The sequence below is a fragment of the Cynoglossus semilaevis genome, chromosome 11 (assembly GCF_000523025.1).
Source record: "Cynoglossus semilaevis isolate Cse_v1.0 chromosome 11, Cse_v1.0, whole genome shotgun sequence".
NCBI classification, from domain to species: Eukaryota; Metazoa; Chordata; class Actinopteri; order Pleuronectiformes; family Cynoglossidae; genus Cynoglossus; species Cynoglossus semilaevis.
In genome coordinates, this window is record NC_024317.1 from 6,230,425 (window position 1) to 6,255,568 (window position 25,144).

Consider the following 25,144-nt stretch of genomic DNA (forward strand, 5'->3'; position numbering starts at 1 on the left):
CTCTTGGAGTCAGTGGGAAAATCCTCTCCAGGCACAGCTTCAACTTCACCTTAAGAGTTTAAGGGTCAAAGCACTGCATGTTTTAAAACTGCAAATATATATATATGTCCACAGGTATCCAACTAAAGTTGGTTTCTTTGAATCATGTTTATTTTAGTAAATAACCTTAACCGTTTTTATTTGTTTGTTTGTTTGTTTTTGTTCATTTTTCATTGGATTCAAATGAGGGCAGAAAAAAAAACTTTCTTGATGCTGAAATATCAAACCATACAGCTTTGCTCTAGAGACATACAAGTCAATTGTTAAAGAATTCCATAGAACTGATGTTCTAGCCCAGGTGGCTAATCTTATCTTCGGCACCACTGATGAATGAGGGCAGCTATTCTTTCTGTCTGATTGTGCTCTTTGCCCTATCAGTTAACAGTGACCCCTTTGGGTGCATTTAAGGCTTGGGTGTAGTTGGGTTTCTTTTGAAGACAACAGTTTTTTTGTAAATAGTGTTTATGTGGTTCGATTGCACCAAAAGATCATTGTATCTCTGATAATTTTTTTACAGTGCAAACACCAAAAGATCATTGTATCTCTGATAAACGGAAAAAATAAAATGCGTTTTTGCACTGTATTTTAGCTTCAGCTGCCAGCGTCCTGCATCTTGTCTTGTATCCTGCCCTCGGTTTAATCCAAATACAAGGAAAGGAAAAATGTGTTTGTTTTGGAGCTTGGCTGACCACAATCTTAGAAACTATGCTATAACCAGACACTCAGCCTTTTATGGGCAAACCAAAGGAATTTTATTGCATGCTGAAAAACATAGCCTCACTTGGCAAATAACTCCTCTACTGTTAACTTTCTAGGTTTAACATTTGCTGAAGTGCGTTTTTTGTACTCAAAAAACAACTTTTGTCTCACTTTTTATTCACTGTCTTCTTTTTCATTTGCTCTGAGGTTCTTGTGCCCCGACAGAGTTACTCATTTTAAGTCTGCTCTGGTTTGGTAAATGACTGATTTCAGTGTTTACCCAAACTCAACAGATAAATACACTGTACTGTCTAGGAGACAGAAAAGTAAGCAAAAAGGGGAACACGAGTGAATGAGAGCTCTTGAGAATAGGCAGGGGGAGGAAGAGTGGGGCGATGCTGAAGTGGGCAGGGTCTGAGAGAGCAGCTGTGATTGAGGGAGAAGCAGGAGTATAAGTTCCCCACTTCCTGCTGCCAGCGTCACTTTCTAACCGGCCAGCATCGAGCTTCAACATCCCATTTTTTCCCATTGTTCTCTGACCAGCCGATACTTCTCCAACATGAGCCAAAGAGGTTCCTACTCCTTCATGAGCCGCTCAACACCACAGTACAGTGCCAGCATTCACGGTGGCGCTGGTGGATATGGAGCCCGCATCTCCTCTGCCTCCAGGTCTTCCCTTCGCTCTGCTGCCCCAATGACATCTTCAACTGCCTACAGGGTGAGCAGTGGAATGGGTGGAGGTATGGGTGCAGGGTTCGGTGCTGCTGGTGCATCCGTGAAATCCAGTGGTGGTGGTGGTGGTGCTGGGATCCTGGGCAATGAGAAGGGAGCCCTGCAAAACCTCAACGACCGCTTGGCCAACTACATGGAGACGGTGAGGGTCCTGGAGCAGTCCAACAAAGAGTTGGAAATAAAGATTAGGGAATCTCTGGAGAAGGGTGGTCCTGACATGAGAGACTACAGCAAGTATGAGCCAGTCATCGAGGACCTGCGCAAACAGGTGAGCATGGGAATTAATGAACGACAAACATTGAATAAAAAGAAGATAAAGTTAGTCTGTTGCAGCTAAAGATGAAATCCAAGTATTAAAAAGATCATGTGATCACCCCCATCATCTCAGACATTACTTAATAGACGATAAAAGAAAATAGTATCGAACTTTTTTCTATATCTGTCTGTGTGTATTCACCAGTTTGAGGACCAGGATTGAATTTCCACCAAAAATGGAAGTAGTGTATTTCCTTTGTAGCATATCAAATGTCTAACAAGAGAATGAAGGGTGTGGTAGTGAAGTTGAAACCATCCCCCACCACCTCCCCCATGCAAAAACTCATTTGTGCCACAAACTGGCCAGAACTTCCTCTGATGAATCACCACCATGGTTCCATCCAAATCACGAGGCACAGACTGAAATGCTATAAAGATGCTAACGCTGGACAAAGTGGTAAAAGCTGATTCTCAAAGCGTGTTGTGGTGGAGGCCGGATCTGATGTGAAACAGATGTGTGGTAACCACACATTCTCACACGCACACGCACATACACAAGTATCTATACACACTTAGAGACAAAGAATCCCGACCCTCCAGTAGGAGTGTGTGTGTGTGCGTGCACGTGTGAGTCAACTGGTTGTATAACAATCAGCTCCAGTTAGTGGAGTCAAATGTCACATTCTTCTTCAGCTGCCCCGTCGTCTTCACTCCCATGATGACACATTGATGGTCGCGATTTGTTCGTAGTGACACATGAAGAGAACTATTATTTCCCTATTCTCTGTGAGGGGATGTCGCGAAAATTCATTAATGCACAATTAGCCTCACAGTAAAAGAATTTTTGGGCGGCTGGACCAAACACACGGACGGACACACAATGACAGGCAGTGAGTGTAAAAAGTGGAGAGAAGAAAAAATGTCTGGGTGGTTTATTCAGACAGGAAACACTTTTTCCACGACGATAAAGGATACCAGATTGAGCTTTGGCACTGGAACTCTCTGTCTTCCTTTTTTCAGTTTGTGGATCCTTTTTTTTTTTTTTTAACTTGCATACTTTGAACTCAGTCGTGCTGAGGCCCTGTATCCTGGGTTACTACTGTTATATAACAAAAAGGCTGATGGAAATCACATGTTCGACTTCACAATTGTCTGAAACCATAACATATCATGAGTTGACCATTGAATTAAAGGACTGTGGCTCATCCATGGTGTCTAATAAGCAACATGGAAATAAACAAGATTGTTTTTTGTTTTTATTTTAACAGTCACTTTTAGAAGATAAAAATATGTAATTTTGTCCTAATGTTTGGTCTTTCCAGATCTTTGATAACATAGTGGAAAATGCTCGTTATGTGCTCCAGATTGACAACGCCCGACTTGCAGCCGACGACTTTAAAGTGAAGTAAGTGATTTTTTATATAAATTTCATGTCGTGTAATATACTTCTATAGACCTTATCATCAAAATGGATAAAACCATATGTGGTTCTAGAACTCATTCTACTCAGACGGTATCACAGTGGTTATAAAATGTTTTTTTTTAGAAATATGATAGGAATGTTAAACATTATATATAATAAAAAAATGTCACACAAAAGAAAAAAAGACGAGTTTTATCTCATCAAGATCTGTGCATATCTACAGGTTCGACAATGAGATGGCGATCCGTCAATCGGTGGAGGCAGACATTGCTGGCCTGAAGAAAGTCATTGATGACACCAACATGAGCAGAATGAACATTGAGAGTGAGATCGAAGCTGTGAAGGAAGAGCTTGCCTTCCTTAAGAAGAACCATGAAAATGTGCGTCAACATCGCAGCCTCTCATGTACAATAGATCATCAAGGAGAGAGACAATCTTAAATTCTAAGATTTTCACTATTTTCTGCTATTATCTCTTTGCCCTGTAGGAGGTGATGGAGCTGAGGAGTCAGATCAGTCATTCAGGTGTACAAGTGGATGTAGATGCACCTAAAGGACAGGACCTGGCCCAGATCATGGAGGACATGAGAGCCAACTATGAGAAGATTGCTGGGAAGAATGCAGAAGACCTCAAACGTTGGCATGAGAACCAGGTAATTCAGTGCTTAAAAAGTCATCATAAAAAGATCATCTTTTGGCCTGAATATGTCATGTTTTTCAATCTCTCTTACAGATTGCAGATGTGCAGGTGCAGGTATCTCAGAACACAGAAGCTCTTCAGGGCGCCCAGATGGAGAAGGGTGACTTATCCAGACAGATACAGACACTAGAAATTGAACTCGCGTCTCAACAGAGCTTAGTAAGCATTCACTGAACAACAGTTTTACCTCCCTTCTTTGTAATACTTCAACTATTGGTCATCACCCATAAGAAATTAATTCACGATTTTCATATGTCATTTCAGAAAGCCTCATTGGAGGACACACTACGCAACACAGAGCTACGAAACAACATGGAGATGGAGAAGTACAATAACGTGATTATGCGCCTGGAGGAGGAGCTGACCAACTTGCGGGCTAACATCCAGCAACAGACCCAGGAATATGAGGCACTCCTAAACATGAAGATGAAACTGGAGGCAGAGATTGCCACTTACAAGACTCTGTTAGATGGTGGAGACTTCAAGTAAGATTTATAAAAACGTGGTGGTAATGGTGGAGGTGAATAACATTAGTAGTTTTTTATCATGATTTGCAAATACAATGTATTTGACATCTTAAAAGACAGTGTTTGTCTGCAGTTTCAACGTGGATAATTCATTGATTTTCTTTTGTGTTTTGAACAGACTCCAGGATGCACTGGAGGAGCTGGCATCAAGCTAAATTGAACAGAACTTCAACGGTGTTGAATGCACTGGTCCAATCAACTGAAGCCAACCAAGACCTGATAGTGTCTACCCAGACTGTTCTCCACAAAAAGAAAGAAAAATCCCTTACAACTGGGTAGCAAATAAAAGTTGTTAAAACCTATTGTCGGCATACATTTCTGACTCTCATTCTTTGTTGCATAGTGTGAGTGTTTGTGGATGTGATGTGTTTTATTTTCAGATCTTCTACAGCTATAAGGAAGAATCTGCACCCTAGAAATACATTGGAATTTGCTAAGAATCAAAAACATACTCTACATATAGACCCAACATAATAATTATTTTTGAGAAATAAAATCCAGTATTCAAATGAATTAAACATTGAATTAACTTTGCACAACTGCATAACTGTTGTACACAGACAATAGGAATAAATTAATACTATAAAAAATAATTGAGGTATACAGCATGAATAGCAAATCCTCCCCAAGTTGTTCTTTTCCCCAGTTTAAGCTTCACAAGTCTACTAAAACAGGATGATAATTAAAGCTTTAAGAATAGTGTATTATAACATGTTACATTTCAAATATTTAGTTATATATGTGTGTCATTACACAACTTTAAAGTAGAAATTGTTAAAGATGTAGTATTAGTAGTTAATTTGACCCTGGTACATTATTGCTTACATAAATCTGATAGTGTACAGTTACAGTGTATCGTAAAATTTCAGCAAAAACACCCACTAAAGACATAGACCAACAGGTTTAACACTGTCACTCTGCATTAGTGTCTCACGTATTACTAGAATTAATTAATTCAGTGACAAAAGAAGTTTTTTGTTTTTGTTTTTTTACAAAAGCCCCTCCCCGGTATGGCTAAGCTCGGCCATTATGCTAACGCTGGTGCTTCACTTCTTCTTTGTGATTTATGGTTAGTTCTGCATCGTTTGAGTTGCATTTCTGCCATCTAGTGGACTGTTTTTGTAATTAAAACATTGTACCCGAGGGTTAGTATTGTAAACGTGCCACTAAACAATAACCTTTCCTTTTTGTATCATTTTAAAGATGACAGGCAATTTTCAGAAATGCATGTGGCTTTTTAAAACAAATTTAATATAGAAAACAGAGAGAGATAAACAGGAAGGTGATATTTTTCAAATCATCTGCGTCGGTTGATCCCGAGGAGCTGAGCAGATGTGGGTCAGTAAATAAGGGAGGAGACCAGACAGACAGGCCGGCTGTTCACGATGCGCGCTCCCGACGATAAACCTCTGACGCCTACATCCGGGAACTAATACGCACTCGCTCTCCAACATGGCGGCGTCAGGTGAGGTTTATGTGGGTGAAGGAGCTGGCTTGGTTGGGTGGTAAATTTATGTCGTTTCACCGTTGCTACTGTTGTAAGGAGTTACTATAGGACTCGTAAAGGTTTGTTGTGTTCACCGGCGTCGTTGTCCTGCGCGTTTACACGTGTTTGTTGATTGTTCTCGACACGATAAATATGTGGCCACTGGAGAAAGGCGAATGAACGAGGCTATCAGCACAATCCTAACTACACACTACTTTGCTCTTCACTTTTCATTTATATGCCATTATTGAACTGCGGGCATGCGTTTCATTGTTAGGTCTGTTCTGTTACAAGCCGATGTATGATAGTGTGTGTCGTGTTATGAAACATTTGTAAGTGCGTGGAGAGCTGGCACATTGTATGTCCGTAGCGGAACTCGCCGTGGCGCTCAGAGCAGATCAGGGACGCCGAGCGCAAGCGCGGAGGAGGGGTTGAGATGAGGATCCGGCCAGCCCGAACAGTCTCTCCCCACGTGTGCAGCCTGACTGTCTGCATGGTTGGCCGTCCGCCGCCGGTGTCGGTGGCGTTAGATAAAATGTATCAACGCTCCCTCTTGGGTTGCATCGTGAACTTTCCCTTTAGCTGCGTATTAAGTCCCAACTCTACAGTCTCGCTGACCCAAGTCCTACTTCGGCGGTGGCGCATTTGGATTTAGGCGCTGCGTCGCGCACTAGGCCCTAAAACCTAGTCAGCTAAGCAGGGAGACTTCCTCCGTCAGCACTCTTGCTGACTATACCGAAACAAAAGCGTCCTGCGTAAATATCGAGTAAACAACCTATGTTTGTCATTTAACACTTACAAATACAACATATCCTTGTGTCTTATTTGCCCTTTGTTAATCGTTTGAAAAATACCCGCAGCAACATATCTGCAGCAAATTAGTGACTAATGCAATATAAATAAATATTTCCCCCAACGTTTTTAATTCTATTTTGCACAAACGCCTTGTCGATATACCTAAACACACACATTTCGAAGGAAATGAACTAATTGTTCCATGATGGATAAAGATTTGTTTATTTTGGTTACACATTAATTTCCACGTTAAACCTGATACTGTAAATCTAAACCATAAAACGTTGTCTCCTGTTAGATTCATATAATGAAGTTGAAGATTCACATGCTCCTTTTGAAATATACTTGTGGATTTGTGACATTTATTGTCATTTATTTTTGGATTACTTGTATCTGTCTAGCTTTCAAATTTCTGTTTACCTTTAAATTTAAATTGCTAGTCAAACCCCACACTGTTGGTCAAATAACACAGCTAAATACACAGTTGGTTTTTTGTTTTTGTTTTTTTGGCTTCTGTGTTCAAGGCCTGGTTGAACTTGCTCAGTTGCCCCTTCAACCCTATAGAAATCCAGGGATTAATTTTGCATGTGGGAATTGCGATTTTCTTTACTTTTGTTGGACTATAAACAGTTAGCATTGAGTATAAAACAGATGCTCACATTGATGGTTGATCTTGATATGCTTTCTGATTTGGTTCCTGTATGAGATATTTTCTATTGAAGTAGTTGAGACTAATGTCCCATGTTTACAACTCCCACTACTCATGCTTGTTATTTCCATAACTGCCATCATATTTGTTCACCTAATGTCTTAAATTTGATTAGTTTGCTGATACAGAAGTAGATGGCAACGGGGTAGTTTGACTTTACTGGACTTTAATTGCCAGTAATACAGGGAGTCAAAAAAACCAAACTTCTCAGCACATATTTCAATTTCTGCTTGCTCTTGGGTTGTTTTGCTTCTTGTGTGACATGACTTTGCTTTACGTACAGAGGGCTGAGAGGATGGGGCGGTTGTTTACGAGTGTTACGCGATTTTGTGTGTGTATATATTTGTAAGGTTGTGCTTAAAGAATGTCCTGACAGTTGGATTTTTATACTATGGCCCACAGCCTTCTTTGTTGTTCCCTCCCAACACTCGCTTAGACCAAAAACAAACACTAGCTCCTGTATTAACTGTGTGCACACAGGACAATCTGTCCACGTTTTTCCATTCAGGCTTATTTTATTCCACTGAACAATCAATAGGTGATCGTCATTTTATACAAATGTCATAGTTATTGATCTGGAAATACACGGTTGTGTCAGTGTTGAAGCTAATATTTGGAGAAAAGTGTTTCTCCTGACATTGACACTGACAGTTACCACCACCAGACCACTCCTGTGTTTTTGTTATCACTGGTACTAAACAGTCTCCTTATCTGGCCCAGCTGAACAGCATGTCACACTACATTACCAAACCTTAAAAACTGGTGTGGTCATGTGACATCATCCTTGGAGACAAATAACTAGTCCTTGTTTTAAACCCCTGACTTTTATGGCATTTTGTCCTGGTATCTATTTAATGTAAGAGTTTTCTGACATTAACAAGTTTATGCAATCCAATGAAGCAGTAGTTTCATTCAACTGGTTTTTGTTTTGAGTACTCACGTCTGTGGTATCACCTACTGTGGTTTAAAATGTGTTAAACGTCTCTGATAATACAGCTTCACTTAACCTGTCCTCTATGACTAAATATGTGTTGTTGTCGTCAACCTACAGCTAAAAAGAAGAATAAGAAGGGGAAGACTCTCACTCTCACTGACTTCTTGGCAGAGGACAGTGGAGGCAGTGGGGCTGCGCCCAGTTACCCAACCAAGTCTACGAGCTGGGCCGATGAGACCGATGACCTGGATGGAGATGGTGAGGATCCCGTGAAGTGTTTGTTGTGTCAAGAGTGTGACTGTGGTGCTGGAATGGCAGCAGAAACTGGCTGCCGTTCAGAATGCATAACCTGCAGATCAAGTTCTCATTTCCGTAAAAACTGACATGGACCCGACTTGAGCAACATCTGTTGACATATAAATACCCACAAAAATGTTCTCTTAGGCATTTTATAATTATTTAGTGGCATTCTGATATTTATAACTTTATCAACAATGCTCCACCAGAGTAAAAAGATCTTCATATAGAGTGAAGTAAACATTTTGTAATGAATACAGGACAGGAAATAGTAGTCAATATTGTACATATATATTTAGGTCCATGTCAATGCTGATGTGTACCAGATTGAGTTTTAAGACTGAAGTGAGCCATGATGTATGATTGTGAGACATTTAAACTGTGTAAACAACAGTAGGCAAAGCTGACAGGGTTCAGTATTTTTAAGTGGATTTTTTTTCTTCAATGACCAGTATGGACATAAATACAAATTAAAATATAGTGGGGGAAAACTGAGGCTCAGAAGTTGGACAGTAGATATGCACAGGATGTGGGAGGAGCTGAAGCCAGACCGATTGTGTCAAATAGGAAGACTATAGAGAGGATTTATTGATGCGATAAGAAAACATGATGGTTAATGTATCAGTAATGGAGACGATGTAGAGCACAAGATAGCAAATGATCCACTCTGGTGATCACTGTAGGGAGTAGTTAATTGAGGGAGATGGAGATAATGCAAAAACATTAGGACTTTTGATAAAAGATGTGTTAATACTGCAGATGTTTAAATAGTATTTTTTGACCCATGTTTTTAATAATATAAAAATTATATATACAAGGTTTTTTGCTCTCTGATGTTTTGTCATCTCTGCATTTTCAGTCTCAACCTCATGGCACACGGAGGAGGATTCTTACCGAGCGCCCCCCATTGACCGATCCATCCTGCCAACGGCCCCTCGCTCAGCACGCGAGCCCAACGTTGATCGGTCTCGGCTGCCTCGCAGCCCACCATACACAGCCTTCCTGGGCAACCTGCCCTATGAAGTCACTGAAGAATCAATCAAAGAATTCTTTCGTGGCCTGGCAGTAGGTTTATTACACAGACTGTTTGCACCACACATTTATTTTTGCAAAGCAGCACATAAGGTAAAACCAGTTGTTATAGGATATTGTCACAGAGTAGTAATTGTAAATTCTAAAAAATGTGTAATACTATTAGTTATTACTCACTCTGATTTATCTTTATATAATCAACAACACAGGTCAAAGGTGACCCCTGTGCTTGTTACCTTCCCTCGTCAAGACAAATTAGATTAGTCTGTTGAGGCCAAATTAACAAATGCATTTATCTAAATAGAATTTGCAGTAAGTCTATTCAATGACTCCCATAAAAAAAGGGAACATATATTCCCGGTTTTAAATATGTAGAATTTTAATTAAAATTGTATGAAAAAGACAGAAAAACATCAGTTTTCATTCCTAACCTCCAGCAGAATCCTAATCCATGTTTCTCATTTTGCATACTTTTATCTTGTGAAGTTTTTAAATGAGCTGCACGTTATGACTCATGTTAATCAGTTAACGTCTTCCTCTTCAGATCAGTGCAGTGCGTCTGCCTCGAGAGCCCAGTAACCCAGAGAGGCTGAAGGGCTTTGGCTACGCTGAGTTTGACGATGTGGATTCCCTCTTGAGGGCCCTGAGTCTTAACGAGGAGGTGAGATAATAAAGAACAAAGTTTATTTTTAATTCTTATCTTGGTGGTCAACTTTTTATGCTTGGAACATACTGTGGTAAAATATGAAAGTAAAAATTAACTTCAAGAAAACACTTCATCTGTACTCATCCTACCTTTACATTTTTTAACAGAATCTTGGAAATCGAAGGATCCGTGTGGACATTGCAGACCAGTCTAATGATAAAGGTACAATCACTGCCAAGAGTTGTTCTAAATTTGCCATTGTAGAGCTCTTCCTTATCTCAGCAAAGTGTTTGACACATCTTAGGGTTTATTTATATTAAATGTTCTTAGAGGGTTAAAAAACAGTGTCTTTATTTGGCAACAGGAGCAGTTTAAGTGTAAGAATATTGAAAAAAAAAAGTCTTGTATTGCTGGATTATTTGTGTAATTTGTAATGGACATGGTCCAAATTACCCTGCAGAGAGAGACGGTGGCATGATGGGAGGCAGAGACAGGGGTGGACGGATGGCAGACATGGGTCCTGATAAGACGGACAGTGACTGGAGAGCTCGGCCAAGTGGAGACAGTGAAGATGCACCTCCCAAGAGAGATGATGCCTTTGGAGAGAGTAAGTGTTCCTTCTTGACTGTTCCTTGTCAACAACAACAGTTCTGGTTCCTACATTGATCTAATTTACAAGGTGTCAGTCACTCAGCACTCTGTTTTTGTCTTTTAATTGTTCCAGGATCTCGGGATCGTTATGAGTCAGACCGCTACAGAGATGGTGCGAGGCGAGACGGCGATCGTTACGAGGGTGGACGAGAACGCTATCGGGAACGTTATGATGACCGGGATCGCAGAGACTATGACAGAGACCGTAGGGACTATGACAAAGGTGGGTGAATGTTATGGCCTTAGTGATGCCATCACTCGAGCAGGAAAAAAATGCATCTCAAAGACTTTTCCAAAAATAGTTACATTCAGGGCAACTGGGCGGAGTAGGTTTCTTGAAGACGTTTCGCATGTCATCCAAGAGGCTTCTTCAGTCCAGTTGCCCTCGATGTAACTGTTTTGGATAAGATGACCTGGATGACTGAGAACCTACACAGACAGACTTGTTCTCAAATGACTTTCAGATTTATTTTACTGTTGTCAGATCTGTAAAATAAAATGTTAACACTTTCTTTATCATCTTGCTTTATTCTGTCATATTTACAAACATCTACCGATCTTTTGTTTTGTGTGTTCAACACCTTTAGTTGTGTTCCGGGTTACGCCAGATTTTCTTCTTTGTTTCATTTTCCGGTGATTCTGAACTTTTGTGTTCCTGCTGTTCCTAGGCTATGACTCTCGTAGTGGAGGAGGTCGTCGTGCCTTTGGCTCTGGCTTCCGTCGTGATTACGATGACAGTAGGGGTAGTGGCGATCGCTATGGCGACAAGGATCGTTATGGTGACCGCGAAGACCGGTACGAAAGGCGGGATGAGAGGCGCGAGGAGAGAGGTGAGATTATTGGATTATGATACTGAATATGGTTTCTATTGTAAAAGTTGAGTGTTTTTGTTCACTAAAAATAAAAGTAAGGACTTAAGTTGTTTATTTTCCTTCCTTCTATTCCCCGCAGGTCCTACACAGAGACCAAAGTTGAACCTCAAGCCTCGCTCTGTGCCTAAGGAGGATGATGGTAGTGGTGCTGGCGGCGGCGGCGGTGGTGGTGGTGGCAGTGGAGGTGGCAGTGGCAGTGGTGGAGGAGGTACTTCCCCCGCTGCAGCTCCAAGCTCCGGCAGCAGGACCTCATCCATCTTTGGTGGGGCAAAGCCTGTCGATACTGCAGCCAGAGAACGGGAGGTGGAGGAGAGGCTAAAGAAGGAGGAGGAGAAACTGCAGAAGCAACTGGAAGAAGATAAAGCCCGGGCACCTGACAGAAAGATGCGAGACAGGTCAGTAAATGACAATGGTCATTGAGTGACCAAGCAGATTTTTATATATTCAGTAACATACATTGTGAAGTTCCATAGTTCATCCAACGGTGGGGTGAAGGCAGAATTCATAGCACACACCTTTTCTGCTCCCTGTGCTTTGTGGCCAGTTGGTTGGTTCTCCTCTTTATCAACTGACTTTTATCTTACACAGATTCTTCATGATCACAATGAATATTTTATTTTTGTTGTATTTGGACTGTTGATTTTTTTTTTTTTTACAGAAATACAGTTATTGTATATGAAATTAAGAAATCATTTTTCTGTTTTTCAGGGACCCAAGTTGGCGTAATGAAGAAACTTATACTGAACGATCTCGCACAGGAAGTGAGTCTTCTCAGCCTGGAAGCTCATCTGGTAGGGGTAAGGATCATTTGCATTGCACTATTAATCACACATTATTTGGTTTAACCATTTGGTTTACCTCAGTGACCTGGTTCATAAAGACATATACAAACATTCATTTTTATTCTCTCACTTCAGCATCCCGGTGTCGAGATGGCGAACGCTCAGGAGAGAACGAGGTTTTCAGTGGTAGGGAAGGTGAGCCATCATCACCTGTGTCATCCTCACGTCCTTCCTCTACTAGCTCTTCCAAGGATCCACTTAAGGTGATGCCTGCACCTCCTCCCAAGGAGAACGCCTGGGCCAAGCGAAGTGCAGTCAACTCAAATTCTAGTGACGGTGACGGGCGACCACCGGTGTCTCCTGTTAGCCCAGGTGGTTCAGCTCCCCTGAAACTAAGGTGAGAATGTTGTAACGACGAGGTTATTTGGTATTTTGTATAAAAAGAAGTCTCTTTCTAATTTTTTTTTTCCTCTCTCTCCCTACAGTCCTTCAAGTTCCACAGATGAAAGAGGCTCTGGAAAGGGTAAGACCTACTGATGGCACAATAGGAATTCACCCTTACCACAACCCGACTGTAGACCCTAAATACATGTATTAGATTTATCAAAAAAGAAAAACACTTGCATATCTCTCCAAAAATAATGGATACATGAATTGTGACATTTCCATATTCCATGATACTATCAGAGTCACCTGAGATCACTGGTTTGAACACCCTCTAAAGACAGATTGTGTCTGACCTTCAGGACCTTGAGTGCTCTGCTCTCATCAGTCCTGCACGTTTTTTTTTTTTAATTAAAATCTTATGTAGGTTGGTCAGTGTGCCAGTCCGCAGCCAACAATATGTGGTGTGGTCACAATGCTAAATAACCCTAATGAATAAATTTAATCCCAATTAATAGCTGATGGTAAAAGTTAATTTTTAAAGCATAATTGTTCAGGTTTTTTTGGAATTTGGTGGGGCACAACTGTGCGATTGGATATTGGGCGGTGGGGTTAATATGTGGGGCAGGGGAAGGAATTTTTCCTGGTAAACGAAAGATTTGTTTTTCATGAAAATCCAGTATTTTTCAAGATATGACTTTCAACAAGTGTTTTACCATATGGACCAATCGATACGTGTGTATTTGCATTTTTATTGCTGGCCTACCCGCCACCTGCAGACTGTATCTGAAAGTGTAACTTTTTAAATATTTGACTGCTCATAAAATTGCATTTGGGACTGTTGTCCACAATCTACACAGTGTCCTTGCTTCTTTTCTTTTCCCCAGTGAAATGTTACCTCTTAATTTTACACTCAAATGTTTACGGTAATGCCAAAATAAAGATTGAACCAAACTTGTGGTCTCATGCAGGTGACAGGAGTGGGATTTACTGAGTGGGAGTGTAGAGGTGTTTTTCTTTGTTTTTAATGTGTCTTGTGTTTCAGAATGGCAGTGTTTTTCTTTTTTCTCGCTTCAGTCTTTTACGTCCCCAAGATATATCGGAGACAACAGTAATGGACTGTCGAGTATTTATGTGATTATGATTAACACAGCACTTCTGACTACAGCAGCTCGTTGAATATTCTTCATGTGGATTTCTTCTCACATTTATCGTAATGTAACATTATATAATAAAGCAATACTAAATGCCTGTAGGAGTCATAGTCACTTAATTCAAGATTTTAGATTCAAATTATGTTTAAGTGGACTGACTTTTCAGATTGTTTTAGACTTGAATGTCTTATTCTTGACTTGAATCATGACAAATCGACTCTGAAACAACCAAAAATGTTCTTTCATCAACTGGATTGTATGTAACTTGTTTCTCTAATGTCTAGAACTACATGTAAACGACGCGTACTCGGCTTTGCCATCGACTTGAACGAAATCCTAAATCCAGCTTGGTGACATTTGCTGCTGCATTGTGCTGCTAAGTGTCCTCACCTCTTATAGTCCAACTGACTCGTGTTCATTTAACTGTCTGGCTTCCTCTTTAAGATGAGAACAAGGCCGATGGTGGACGCCGGGACCGAGGGCCTCAACGGGCAAGAGGGGGGCCTTCAGGGCCAGGAGCAGGACGAGGTCGTGGAGATGGGCCTAACAGAGACAAGAGAAGGGAGGCAGACAGGTCAGCTGCACAAAGTCACGGCTAGAAACTGCACAGAAGGATAAGAGGACAATTGTCTGGGCCTCTGTAGGAAGCCGCTGTCACTCAAAATATTTTTAGAGACTTGTCGCTGCTGTTCACTGGTGCTTACACTGAATCCTCCTCTTTATACCATATAGTTGAAATATTTAGTCTGTCCCTCAATGGTTAATTGGAAAAACAATCAAGTTTAAAACATTAAAATTTAAGATAATTTAATTTCTGTTACAGGTGATGTGAAAAACTGCATTTAATCTAAATTGATCTGCAGTTTGAGAAATGTAAGGCTAAAATTTTGATGTGATTCAAAATAATTTAGCCACTAAATGAACCCGTATGCTTTTGTGATTTTTAGAAAGGAGAGCAGAAAGGAGCGACCACCTCCAGAGCCAAAGAAATACGAAGAAACTCCAACACCTGTGAGTTCTGCCCTCAGTCGTGTCAGTCTGTTTTCCTTTTCTTTTTATGATTGATATTATTTATTATATTATTTATGATATTGTGTGTACTGTACATTTAAATTTAGTATGGTACCTGCAACCAAAATTAAACATTTGTTATTTTGTATAAAACTTAAATAGAGCAAATCAATGGTCAATTTTAGTTAAGCTTGGTCCCAATGTTTCAACAAAGAATATTAATTGAAACAGACCAAGTCAAACAGGCTGACACATCCATGAAGTGTCACATACATGAAATATATTCATATACAGTGGAACCTCGGTTTTTGAACCTATTTCATTCCGGAAGGCCGTTCGTGAACTGAAAAGTTGAAACAATTTTCTCCATAGGAATCAATGTGGTTCCTGGACCCCAGGCAGTTTCTTATTCAAGCTTTTTCAACATTATTTTGTGTACATGTTCAACCAATCTGTCTCCGAAGTCAATGTCTGAGAGCTTTGCTTGGTCAGTCACTCCTTTGGCAACCTTAGCTTCTTTAATTGCTTCCATGTTCTTAATGATGGTACAAATTGACAACTTCCCTAAGCGTTACCGTAAAGCCAGAGCTGAAATATGAGCTCCATTCTCATGCTTTCGTATAATCTTTCTTCCCTTCTACTCTTGTTCTCACTACTTTTCTTTCTCATGTTGATTTATGAAATTAAAAAAAAAATGAAGAAATTGCACAAAGCAAGAAATCAGGCAAACATCTGACAACAAAGTTCTTAGCGTGTATGGCAAGACCAACGTCACACACTCCTTCCTGTTTGAGATGTTTTGTCTCTTGTTTGGCAACCGAGTTATGGTAGTGCAAACGGTAATTTTTGGTTGGTTTAGTTTGGTTTGGTTAGTTGTTTGTGAACCGAATTGTTCGACATGGGAGGCATTCGCCAACTGAGGTTTCACTGTACATGGAAGCCTGGTCGTCCTGACTGAGCCTCATCGACTTGATCAAAAGATGAAACAAAGCATTAAATTCTATTGTTGTGAGTTTTGTGAAATGTTTCCTAGTAAAGTCAATGCTCTTATGCATCCTTTCTTTCCCTCACAGAAGTTCAGCTCAGCTAGTAAGTACGCTCTGTTAATGGACGGAGATCAAGGCGACGACGCAGACGACATGGATTAGAGAGAAAACAAAGAAGACGCAGCCCGAGAATTCAAAGAAGAGAAACCGGGAATGCAGAACAAAATAATTTCACATAGTTTATGAAAAGTCTCACATGGACGAAGCTTCTGGGAGGACACTATACTCCCTCCTTCCTTTCCTTCCTACAAACCTGCCCTCTGCCCTTTCACTTACCCATCCTCTCTCCCTCCACTGCGCCACCTCCAGGACTTTTCAGGTTCTAAAAGTCACATACTGGACTTGTTTTAAAAGGGGGCGAGGAGTAGCTGACAAATGGAATGATGTTGGATTACATTGACTTAATTGTAATAAATAAAAGGAAACGGTGTGGGGGAAATGAGTGATCTTGTTATGTTTGTGGATCACGGGTGAGGTCACGAGCTGACAGTGAAACTACGAACCTATGGTTCTAAAAAAAACTTTTGACTAAATTACTAAATTATTGAGCTCATCAGGTGGCCTTTTTATTCAGATTAATTTGCTACAACATTATTCATGATAATCCTGTCTAGTAATAATCAAGTGAACTCGACTTGAGATTTCAGAGTAAAATAAAAATCCTGTTTTAATGATTACTTTTAAAGCCAGAGCAATACACAGAAAACTGCAGTAAACAGTATTGTAGGATTGTTTAAATATCAAAAATAGAATGTGCGTCTGGGAGTTTTTCCACATTGACAAACTATTCAGGGTGACACAAAATTATAAAATGAATTGATTCACTGTCAGTCACCAGGTGACATTAATATGTCTTTTAGCTAATTGTTCTCCCAGTGTGGTCTCTGGATCACACCAATCAGGAGATGTCAACAGTGTTTCTACAGTCTCTGCCCCCTGTTGACGGTTAGGATCTGGGTGGCAGGTGGTCAGGATCCTGCTGAGTCCCATGTTCCACACACACACAGACACAGACTGACAGGGATTCAGTTCCAATATCCGTCTGAACAGTAGGCATGCTTTTCTGGGCAGATATAAACAAACCTTCCAGTACAGGAACACGCAGCAGGTGGCACGTTTAGTCACACTGGTCATAAGATTATTCTTTGTACACACAGTTCAGAAATTTGTTGTGGGCAAGTGTAAAAAAATATATTGTTGCCCTTCATGGCTAATGAGTACATTTTTAAATAACAAGAACAATTTAGTTACAAATAATGATGTATTTTATTTTATTTATATCACACTTTAAGTATAGTTTCCAGGTAGTGTACAGCAATTTTCCTCGTGAGACGTCATATACACCAAGCACTAACTGAGAGAGACAACCTGAGATTTTATTGTGTCATCCATCCGTCAGCTGCTCCCTCTCCCTCCCTCCCTCCCCACCATTTTACGTGACTCAGCAGCTGCCTCACACAGGAGGGTCCGTCCTCAAGTCCTCAGGCCACAACTTGAAAGCACTGAAAACAATGATGAGTTCAGCAAAATCTGACTTTGTACAGAAAATCCATGATTCTGTTTGTATATATATATATAGAGAGAGAGAGAGAGAGAGAGAGAGAGAGAGGGCATCAAGGCATTTCCAAGTTGCTGAAGTTCTTCAAATTGAATTGGTTTGTTTCTAAAACGTGTTTTGAAATGACCAGTCTTTCTTTGTTCAGTGTAAATGGAGGCTAAAATCTTCACTCCAGAAAGAGCTCATTGTTGGAGAGTTTCCCCTCTTCACCCTAGAGCTCTCCAGCTCCAGGCAACATTCTGTCCTGAGAAAACCTAGTCAGTGGAAATACAGTAGCCCAATGTGTACATGAGTGTGTCTTACAGGGAGAGGGGAAACTGCATGAAGGAATTTGACGAAGAAGCTACGACTGAAACACAGAGCCTATCTTTGTTTCCCTGAGTGTACAACAGGGGGAACAGAGATGGACATTACAGTTTGTGTCCGGCATCAGTCCGACTGTGGGCCTCGTTACATCTGCTGCATCCAAAACGGAGATAAAAACCTGATTGTGAAATGAAGGCTTCACTCTCTGTTCTGTTCTCCCTGGTGTTTTGCTGGAGGGTTAAATTTCGTCACCTCTCCAGGACGACTAGGGGAGAAGTGTGATCAGTGAACTCCGGCCTCTGGGATCTCCCTGTGCGTAGTTACGTCTTCTGGGATTTTGGTTTTTGTGAAAGAAGTTCTATCTGATCACTCCCTCGTGAGGAAGAAGAGAGTGAGAAGGGGCCGAAGTGGAGCCAGAGGAAAGGGGAAGGTTCTGACATCAGCGAGGCAAAACAGCTGCCTCCTTCTCCCCCATGGAGAAACGGCAAGGGGAGACTGATGGAGCAAGAAGGGGGGAGAGAGAAAGAAAGACTGGAGCGTCTGTAAGTGTGCAGAGGGTGAGAGCACTGGTTTGGACCATAGTTAGATGAAGAGGGAGGGAGAGGGGAGGAAGAAGAGGGGGAGGAGGTAGTGAGTGTGCGCTCGCATGTTTTCGGAGTGAGGAAAGCCAGAGAGCAAGGGACAGGGAAGAGTGTAAGAGGAGAGGGTAAGGGAAGAGGTGAGGGTCTGTGCTTGGTGCTTGGAAGGGAGAAGGAAGGAGAGGTGTGTGTGTGTGCAGGGGGGGGTCATCTGGGGTGGATTTCAAGACAGGACAAACTGTCACAGAGAGAGGCCGGTGTGTGTGTGTGTGTGTGTGTGTGGATTCACTGGGGGAAAGAAGGAGCATGTTGGAGAAGAAGACATAAGGAGGCCCTTCATGACATGAAGCCTTGAAAGGAGGAAGAGGAGGCAGGAGGCAACACTTGACTTGAAAGAAGAGGAGAAAGTTTGGGTTTTTTGCCGGTAACATGGGGTGCCTTCACAGCACGGGCACTGGCAGGATAAAGAAGCGTGGACTTAGTACTGACCCAGGAGGGATTCCTATCACCACGGAGCCTGAGGTACACCCTGAAATCCTGCAGCTGGCAGAGGTAGGTGTTCTACACGCAGGTGTTGACAATGCTGCTCATGATCCAATCAATCACTTCATCAGTGGTAGTTCATTCAACTGTTATCTTGGATCATTTATTAACACAGAGAAGGAAAATCATTTCAGTTTAGCACCAAGTCTCCAGACCAGTACAAAAACCCTCCGAGCATCCTGGATGTTTGGACGTGTACGGTCCCGCGGCAGCTTCTCCAAATGGCAGAGGACACACATTGTTTTCATAATTTCACTCCAGCAGAAGCAGCTGGACTTGTTCCATTGTTAAATGCTTTGCTCATCACACACACATACACACACACACACTAGAAGGAAGGAATCTAAACAATCAAAGAAATGAACCAAAGTTCTGCTGTAAATCAGCTCTCGTCGCTCTCTCGTGTTTTTTTGTGAATCAAACCCAACCAAAGCCTCTCATGCCACACATTCCTGTACACCAGGATCAATGTGTTTTTACCCCTCGAGTCTGTTTTTATGCCCGCACCACATGAAAGTTCAATTTTTAACTGAAATACTGCACATCAAACAAAGGAATTCTCAGCGAAGGCTGTCCAAAATAGATTGACGCCAGAGTAGTGTGTGTGAACTTGATAGCTGTTAATCATGTCCTGCTGGAGTCAAGGTTCAAGAGGAAGTGGTATAAGTTACCGCTGGGTTTGACCTGCCGTCCGCCTGTCTGCTGCCTCTATTTAGGAACATGTATAGCTTTAGGGGTGAAGCCACGCTGCCACACATGTAATGGCCCCTTGAGGAGGACTTTTACAAAGTCTAAAATAAAAGGAGTCCATTCGTTTTAGTCTCCGTGGTAAACGGGAGAATGTGTCCACGGTCTCACATGATGGGCAGAAAAACAAAAATAAAAAGGCCGTTGTTTTGATTTTGGGTCATTTTTTTTTTAAGAAGACAATTTATTTTGCCCAGACATTTCAAGTATGTGTGTAATTTCACAGGAAACTCTTTGATAGTTTTTAACCTCACCTTAAAATTGTGATCCTATTTACATCTAAACATTTTTTTCTACTGGAAAAAGAAAAAGTTGACATTATCGGATAATTAATTCTGGTTTAAAATGTACAGAATTTAATTCTTCAGGCTTTCATATATGTATGTATTCATACTCCCTGGAGTATAGAGAGATTTCATAGTCAATAACATAAAGACTTTTCAATGTCTTTCCTATAGGGGGCGCCATGATTGCAGTGTAAATACCATGTTATATGTTGAGTTACTGTATTTTTGTTGCTTAACTTTTTACCATATGACAGATTATTGGCAACAGGTGGGAAAAAAACTGCCTTACAGCAAGCAATTCACCAGTTTGCTGTTCGATTCCGGATCTTTCTGCAAGAGTGTGCATGGGTTTTCTCTGGTAATGTGTTTCCTCATGTGTTTTCCACAAATTTTGTTCAAATACTGCCCTCTATTGGATCTATATTCCACTGGAAAATAAAGGAAAAGAGAAAGTACAAGCAGAGTGAAGCGTCCCAGCGGTTGAACACACTACCATACACTTCTACAGGCACATGAGCAATGACTCCACTTTTTCTTGGAGAGAGTATGAGTCCGTGTGTGTCCGTGTGTGTGTGTGTGTGCCAATTAATGATAACATAGTCCCAGCTGAATGGGTGGACACTCCAGTGGAGAGGAAAAATGTTCAACTGTGTCATGCATGCAGACTTTCCAGGAGTTTGGAAGAGTTTCTCATGATTGTTTCATCCTCTTCTTCTCTCTCTGTCTTTCTCTCTTTCTCACACACAAACACACTCCTTTCCCGCACCTATTTTCAGTGCTTTCATGACTCTATAAAAAGGTGTCAGTCTCCACTCCCGTAAGTTATAAATACCCTCCCAGAACTCGAGCGTACCCCTGACTCGCCACCTGCTCCCGTCCCTTGATCGCATGTGTGTGTGTGTGTGTGTGTGTGTGGCTTCAGCTCACTCACATGTTATCACTTCTGAGGTGTCACCCTTTAAAACAAACAGAGACAGAGCTGCTGTGTCAGTATTTAACCCCATTGTTTTGTTTAATGTATGGATTGATCATGTGACAGATCACCATGTTTACTAAGACGTATAATCTCTATTTATTAAAAAGAGAAAGTGAAACTTTCAATATAAATTAATTAAATAAACTTGCCAAAACACCACAGGAACTTATTGATTTCTCTTCTTTACTCAGGCACTGGTGTTGCATGGTTCAAATACTGTAGTTGAACTAAAAACAAAAAAAGGTATCGTTGCCAGGCAGAAACCCTGGATTGTGAGAGTTTCCCTAAAGTCCATCAAAAGCTTGCGATAAAATATGATTTCATTAATTTGATCAGATTGTTTTGTCCATATTGCGAAATATCAACCATCAGTACATCATCCAGCTAATAACCACTGAAACCTCTCTGTGTTTCTGAGCTGGTGCTTTAGTTAGGTTGGTGGTAATCATAAACAGTTATAAACACCAGAATTTATTTTGTATGAATGCTTTTCAGATGTGTGTTTTTTTGTTTTTTTTTTACAATGTCAAAGATTAAAAGAATATGAAAAATGAAGGCATGCAATAATAATCAGTGGGTTAACCTGAAAACGTAAGAGCACAGAAGACCCCCTTAAAGTCTGACTGATTCAGAGAGCATTTGTCTAACAGTGTTGAGTAAACATCTCCTACATTTGTCAAAGACAGCGAGGGGTGATAATAAAATAAGGAAATGCTTTAACACAATAAAGGGTGTGTGTTGTCATGCAACAACATTTTTTATGTTGATTTTCCCTTCATAAAAGATGCAAATTCTTAACATTAACAAACTTAATAGTTTAACAGGGAATGACTGTGTCACCTTAAACTTTTTTTTTCAAAGATATACTATATATATGCAGCTTAATGCACTGCTCCTCTGACAGAGAACTGTGTTGAAATCTGCTGGCTGCCTCTCCTCCTCTCTGCGATGGAAGTACAAATGTTTTGTGCTCTCTGCAGTGGTCAAAGATGCTTGGAGAATGACACAAAATTTGGCTGCACCACTCTGCCTGGGGTGGGGTTCTTAAAGGCTGCAATGCAATACTCTGCTGATAGTCACGGGAGCCTCTGTACACGCTGATGATGACCACAGTTACAGTCAGAGAGTCAGTGGACACAGTTTAGTTAACAGTCACAAGTCGTGGCATCTGTCGTTAAGATTACTGTAAAATGGCTGTTGTATGACATCATTCACCTTCCCTATGATCTGATTAAGAGGAGATAACTATGTCTTTTTTTAAAAAACATTAAAGGTAGTAATTTGATAATTTCATTAGTGTTTCATGACACACACACTGGTGTCTCCCCCGAAGACAGGGTAAAAATATCAGTAATCTGGGAATGTCTCAGAGTTCAGTTGCTAACCCTTAAAGCAGAAAAAAATAGTTCACGTGGTTAAAATACTCTGCTTATGATTCTCACATTACGTCGTCCTGGGAGGTGTTAATAACATGTCGTTCCGGGAGGAGACCACGGGGAACATCCTCCAGGTAGAGTTAGCCAAGAGAGTCAAAGTAGCCAGGGAATGAGACGTAGCTAAGGCTACAGCCTGATTACAAAAGAGGCAGTTAATGAACTTTTTGTAAAATACGCATTTTTTAACTCAACAAATAGTCTTTAGTAAATAAATATATAATAAATAAAGACAAGATAAATAAATATATAATAATATAAACAGCCTCGATCTTAATCAGTCGTCACACAGAAGCTCTCGTCTGAAGCTGAGGTGCACTGACACGATTTTACCACTGTGAGGTGCCCTTAACTTGTTTTTTCCCCGCTGATCGAATTATCTTAAGAAGAAAAACTAAACAAATATTGAAGGTGTCATGGAAAAAAACAAACGGGAAATTTAGGCAAATGAAAATTTCACTATTCTAAAACATAGAGCTTTTAAAAACAAACGCCGCAATGAAGTACATTTTAAAGAACTTACTGATTAATAAAAAAATTAAAAGAAACATTTTTACATATAAAGACAACGACGTCTTTCACTTTTTTTAAAATAGCAGATATAAAGAAACGGTGTCCTCTGGTTTGGTAGCTGGTCGAACGGAGAAACGTGAGTTCCTCCGTGTATACTGTGGGCTTACTGCCATGTTTATATTTACTCAACTTTTTTTTCGAAGCTCCTCGGTTGTCATGGGTGGTGCAGCAGCACAAAGCATTAGCTCAGTACATCCATGTTTACATTCATTTTTTGGATAAATTGGATAATAACATATTAAGTTAAACATTTTGTTAAATGAACACATTTGTTAGCCTTAATGAAAACAAACCACCTGACATATCTGTATAAGTATGTGTTTATTGTTTGTTACGTTATTATTAAGGCACTATTTGTATTTTTAGGAAGAATTAACTAGTTGGGCTGCATGACACTATTCTTTGTCTTTTATTGCGTGTTCACTTGAGCAAGTTTAATTTTTCAGTCAAAACTCTCTCCAAAATGTTGTCATGTCCTGTGTTATTCATTTGTAATATTTTGTAATGAAGAGAGTTTAGGATTAATTTTGTTGCATTAAGTGACTCCTCTGATCCACACATTACATAACCACATAAAACCCAAGCTGGGGTCACATAAATAATGAATTATGTATTTCTATTCATAAAGGATTTAGACCGAGAGAAAAAAATCCAGCTCTTTTATAATACATTGCCTTAGAGTGTACGAGCCTGCCTCCACTCTGTAATCAGGAGGAGGGTGGAGGAAGTGTGAGCGGTGTTTGGAAGTCAATAAGCGGCTGTTTGTGAAGGTATAGCACAGCTGGTGAGCATGTACTCTCACCTTACAGAGTAAAACGTCAATGCTGCTCCTGTGTGTGGTAAATGCAGGGACTGGAGAGAGAAATAAACTGTGGTTTTTCTCCAGGACCAGAGTAATGCATCAAGTCAGGGTAAAATAACAGCAGCAGTGTGTGCAGGTATGTTATTAATGGACCTGTAAGTCTCTCTCTCTCTCTCTCTCTTTCACTCACATACACCCTCTTTCCGAGCAGAGGGAAAAACTGAATAGTGTAACGTACCGTTTTAGGGCTATTAATTTGGTTTGGTGTGACCAGTGTTGATTATTGGTTTGGAGTAAGAGAAATATATCAATTATCACTGTATTACATTTATTTGCCACTAGGAAGAACATGCTCACTCAGAGAGAGAGAAAGAGAGAGAGATTAACTGAGTTTTTAAAACTGTTGAAGAATATGTCTGTCAGCCTCGCCACTTTTGCCCAGGTCACAAAAGCTAATGTCTGTTGTTTACACAGCTGCCAGTGTGGGTTCAGCTCACAGTCAGACTCATACAGTAAAAGGATACTGTCAGTGATTTTATATGAACATGTATTTATTAAGCTTTTCTCAGTTTTGTTTACTAATCACAGGTTTTGGGATTCACTGCATTACTGTGAAAAATGCATTACATTAACTGTTTCCCCCCACCCCTTATTTTGCTCCACTATGTTTGCTCTAAAAATCATTTTCTAGCATCTGATGAAACCATTTGTGCAATAATGTAACTTCTGTTTTAGCCTGGTCAGCAACTGTGCTTTCACCTAATTATAATTTGTGGTAAGCATGTAGACATACTGTAAGGGTTAGCCTTTAAGTATCTGAAAACACTGCAGCACATTGTTTAAGGTTAAGGTGAACAGTGTTTTGCCTATGATGGTGAAGGCATCACTGCCTTAGTTAGCCATCTTTAAGAACAAAGAAAACATTGTTCCTCAATGATTTCAAAGCTTGTATTCTCTCATGTGGTGACGCTGAATATTAATGTTCTTATTTTTATTGTTTCATTATCCATTTCTGTCTTCATTCTTCAAATGGCTCCACTGAATGAGACAGAATGAGGCCAAGTTATAACAACAACAAAAAAAAACAAAACACCAGGACGTCGTCAGATGTGTTGTTCTGTGATGCTGTGACTGGTGCTTCGAATGACAAACAGTAGGATCTCACTCT

The 25,144-nt window shown here is 40.5% G+C and overlaps 3 protein-coding genes across 4 annotated transcripts in view; all 3 read left to right on the forward strand.

Moving 5' to 3' along the window:
• Window positions 1–1,097: 1,097 nt before the first annotated feature.
• On the forward strand, window positions 1,098–4,677 carry LOC103386112 (keratin, type I cytoskeletal 18-like). Of its 2 annotated transcripts, none has more exons than XM_008320236.2 (7): window positions 1,098–1,738; window positions 3,048–3,130; window positions 3,372–3,528; window positions 3,636–3,800; window positions 3,881–4,006; window positions 4,112–4,367; window positions 4,493–4,677. In XM_008320236.2, the coding sequence occupies exons 1-6, from the start codon at window positions 1,298–1,300 to the stop codon at window positions 4,334–4,336; spliced, it is 1,197 nt and encodes a 398-aa protein (XP_008318458.1). In that variant the 5' UTR covers window positions 1,098–1,297; the 3' UTR covers window positions 4,337–4,367; window positions 4,493–4,677. The 2 variants fall into 2 exon arrangements, with proteins under 2 accessions (XP_008318458.1, XP_008318457.1); XM_008320235.2 differs by having other exon boundaries at window positions 1,103–1,738; window positions 4,112–4,332.
• A 1,036-nt stretch (window positions 4,678–5,713) lies between these two features.
• Window positions 5,714–16,612, forward strand: eif4ba (eukaryotic translation initiation factor 4Ba). Its single transcript, XM_008320234.3, has 15 exons — window positions 5,714–5,839; window positions 8,416–8,556; window positions 9,455–9,660; window positions 10,172–10,288; window positions 10,441–10,495; window positions 10,734–10,880; window positions 10,998–11,147; window positions 11,593–11,754; window positions 11,876–12,191; window positions 12,505–12,593; window positions 12,714–12,975; window positions 13,064–13,101; window positions 14,561–14,690; window positions 15,064–15,127; window positions 16,201–16,612. Exons 1-15 carry the CDS (start codon window positions 5,827–5,829, stop codon window positions 16,273–16,275), a joined length of 1,965 nt encoding a protein of 654 aa, XP_008318456.1. The 5' UTR covers window positions 5,714–5,826; the 3' UTR covers window positions 16,276–16,612.
• Window positions 16,613–16,767: 155 nt separating this feature from the next.
• The window catches only part of LOC103386110 (tensin-2), a 28,908-nt gene continuing 20,531 nt past the window's right edge, over window positions 16,768–25,144 (forward strand). The window contains exon 1 of the mRNA XM_008320230.3: window positions 16,768–19,167. Within this exon, the coding sequence (XP_008318452.1) occupies window positions 19,045–19,167 (123 nt within the window). The 5' untranslated portion in view covers window positions 16,768–19,044. The remainder of the gene's footprint in view (window positions 19,168–25,144) is intronic.